The sequence below is a fragment of the Plectropomus leopardus genome, unplaced genomic scaffold (genome assembly GCF_008729295.1).
Source record: "Plectropomus leopardus isolate mb unplaced genomic scaffold, YSFRI_Pleo_2.0 unplaced_scaffold16970, whole genome shotgun sequence".
Lineage (NCBI taxonomy): Eukaryota > Metazoa > Chordata > Actinopteri > Perciformes > Serranidae > Plectropomus > Plectropomus leopardus.
The window spans coordinates 1-2,716 of NW_024618244.1; the positions used below are offsets into that span (position 1 = coordinate 1).

Genomic DNA, 2,716 nt, shown 5'->3' on the forward strand with positions numbered 1-2,716 from the left:
ACTGAGAAACAAAAAGCACAAACCTCATGTTGGAATTACAAGACTTTTTTGTTTTCAGTGTCAAAACTTGCTGTCGCTGTTCTAGCTCCATAGTAATGAGGAAAAGTGAATTTTCCCTGTAAATTATACCTCTGTGTGTCCTCTCTGTGCGTGTCTCTCAGGTCAGGAGCGTATCGGCATTGATTCCCAGTACGAGCAGGTGGGGAAGGTCCAGTTGTGATTGTCATGGCGTGCACCATGGCCCGTGCCCTCCACAAAATGCAGAGGGACCTGTATCCCCAAAACTCCAGCACCTGCCCCGAGATGGACCCGACAGGAGGGAGGAAACTGCTCAGTTACATCCGCAGCGTCAGCTTCAACGGTAGGTGGAAGACGCTTCTCTACTGCCGAAGTATCTTTAGGGCTGTGCAGCCGGGCAGCATGAAGGGGAGGGCGACCTGGGCGTGCTGACCCCCGGCATCGTCGACTCCTCCTGAGGGGGGAGGATGTGGACCATGTCTAGTACCTCCGTTGCGGAAGCGGCTGCAAAAAGCTGTGGTCCGAGGGTCGCCGGTGCCTGTCTTTGCAAGCAGCCTCGCATACCAAAACAAATACTTTGTTTTCGGTACTGCGGGTCGACACCAGTGGGGAGCAGGAAGCTGTCGGGCATCAGACAGCAACCTACACACCGGCTGGTGGAAACCCAACAGAGAGGTGTTGGCCTGAAGGGCTGCAGCCGAGGCAGTCGCCAAAGCAAAAACTCGGGGCACAGGTTACAGAAATTCATTTGTTTTAATGATGAATTTCTGTTTTTGCTCGAGACAATAAAGAATCAATCTATCTATCTACCCTCTAGGGACAGTCTCGAGACTTTTACCAGCTTTTGTTGGATTTGATCTGGATCTGATAAGACCGTGATGACTCAGCTCAGTGTTCAGAGTACCTCCCCCGGGACACAACACCTATTGCTCGTCTGTCCGTCCTGAAGAGGGATCCCTCATCATCCTCTGCTGCTCTTCCTGAGGTTTCTTCCTTTTTCCCATTACAGGGGTTCTTTTTGAGGGTCTGAGGGCAGAGGGATGGTGCCTGCTGTAAAGCCCTCTGAGGCAAACCTTAATGGGCTTTAAAAATAAAACTGACTTGATTGTGCAGTAGGGACCGTAAAGGCTCTCTATTCAGAGTGATAGAGAGTTCAGCTGCGGTCAAAAACTTCAAATAATCTTCTTCTCCACAGAAAACATCACGAGGTCGAGGAAAGATGTGAGACGTCCTCAGGATGAAGGAAAAGACGACTCCACGTCTCCTGGGCTCTGTGGTGATGCGACGGCTGGAGTTATTGATGAGGGTCTGCTGTGATCAAACTACAGTGTTCAGATGGACGACAAAAGCACATCCTCACGGTACGGGCTTTTATGCAGAAGGTTGTTTTTTTTCTCGGCCGGCGAAGCAAAGGCCGTCTTGAAATTGCTAAAATGATTAGCGCCGAGCAGCCATATTAAAACTGAAGGAATGATTATGAAAGCCCGACCCCCAAACCCAAGGCGGATTTTTATTTAATGAAAAAATAAAATCTCCAAAATGTTTTCCTTAAATATTATCAAAAATTAAATAGAAAAATAAAAGAAAGAAGGCAAAATCCTTGGAGAAAAAAATCTGAAAATGTTTTCTTTTAAAATAGACAAGAAAATGTCAAATAAATAAAAAATACAGCCATTCATTTGTATGCCCCTCTCCTAAGCCGAAATAGAAATGGTAAGTCGTACATGCCACAGTGACGGAGATAAAGAGCGTCGTTTTGTTGCGGACAAGCTGTTGGGGAACTGTGATGTGCTGTGTATTCAGGAGACATTTTACCTAAACAGGAATTGGACAGACTGAATGTTTTACATCATGACTTTTATGGGGCTGGTGAATCGACCGCGGACCTCACGACTACAATAGTCCATGGCAGGATCAGGTGGAGTTGCCGTCTTATGGAAAAAGGAGTCGGATTAAATGGTTAGTGTGGTAAGACTGGCTGTTGACTGGAAATCAGCTGTAAAGATAAAAAGTTTGTCCTCTTGAACGTCTATTCACGTACGAGTCTCCCCAAAATGAGGACGAATCCCTCAGTAGACGGGCCTGTATCACGTCTTTTATGCAGGACGGTGCCTCCGCCTGTGTTTATGTTGTGGGAGACGTGAATGCTGATCTGTCTGATGCTAATCTCTGCGTGTTACTCACCGAATGCACTTTTGTTCTGATGGTGGCTCGGTCTCTCCAGTGAGGTGCTCGTGTTGGCAGCACAGGGCGGCGAGCTCTCCTCCACAACGCAGGGTTTCCACTCACGGACCATCAACAAGGTTATTACTGTGACAGAGAGCGCTGCAGGACGGTGGCCGGCGGGGCGTTCAGGCAGAGTTTTTATACGGTAAGAAACATTAAATTCATACTGTTGTGTTAAAAAACAATGAAATAGATAGACAGATAGATAGATAGATAGGTACTTTATTGATCCCGAGGGAAATTTAAGTAACCAGCAGCATAATAAACATACAGAATAGAATATAGACCAATAAATATATAAGCAATATATACAGAGAAAAAGAGAGATGCAGAGTATGCAAAAACGCAAGATATAAAACAACAATAAACAATAAAAACAGTGCAATACCAGTATGAACAGTGCAACAGTGCAAACAGTGTTTATCTGTGTGAGGAGGAGTTGAAGAGTCGTATGGCCTGTGGGACAAACGAC

At 46.1% G+C, this 2,716-nt stretch overlaps 1 protein-coding gene across 2 annotated transcripts; it reads left to right on the forward strand.

Annotated features, from left to right (window-relative positions):
• The first annotated feature begins 179 nt into the window (after positions 1 to 179).
• LOC121964734 (metabotropic glutamate receptor 7-like) lies at positions 180 to 2,422 on the forward strand. 2 transcript variants are annotated; one of them, XM_042514930.1, is made up of 2 exons: positions 180 to 361; positions 2,243 to 2,422. In XM_042514930.1, exons 1-2 carry the CDS (start codon positions 226 to 228, stop codon positions 2,332 to 2,334), a joined length of 228 nt encoding a protein of 75 aa, XP_042370864.1. In that variant the 5' UTR covers positions 180 to 225; the 3' UTR covers positions 2,335 to 2,422. The 2 variants fall into 2 exon arrangements, 1 of the variants encoding a protein (XP_042370864.1); XR_006107401.1 differs by lacking the exon at positions 180 to 361 and adding an exon at positions 1,238 to 1,379.
• The last annotated feature ends 294 nt before the right edge of the window (positions 2,423 to 2,716 follow it).

Coding starts and splice junctions, on each gene's coding strand:
- LOC121964734 (XM_042514930.1), top strand. CDS start 226: ATGGCGTGCACCATGGCCCGTGCCCTCCACAAAATGCAGAGGGACCTG. Junction 362..2,242: donor CCGCAGCGTCAGCTTCAACG/GTAGGTGGAAGA, acceptor CGGTCTCTCCAG/TGAGGTGCTCGTGTTGGCAG.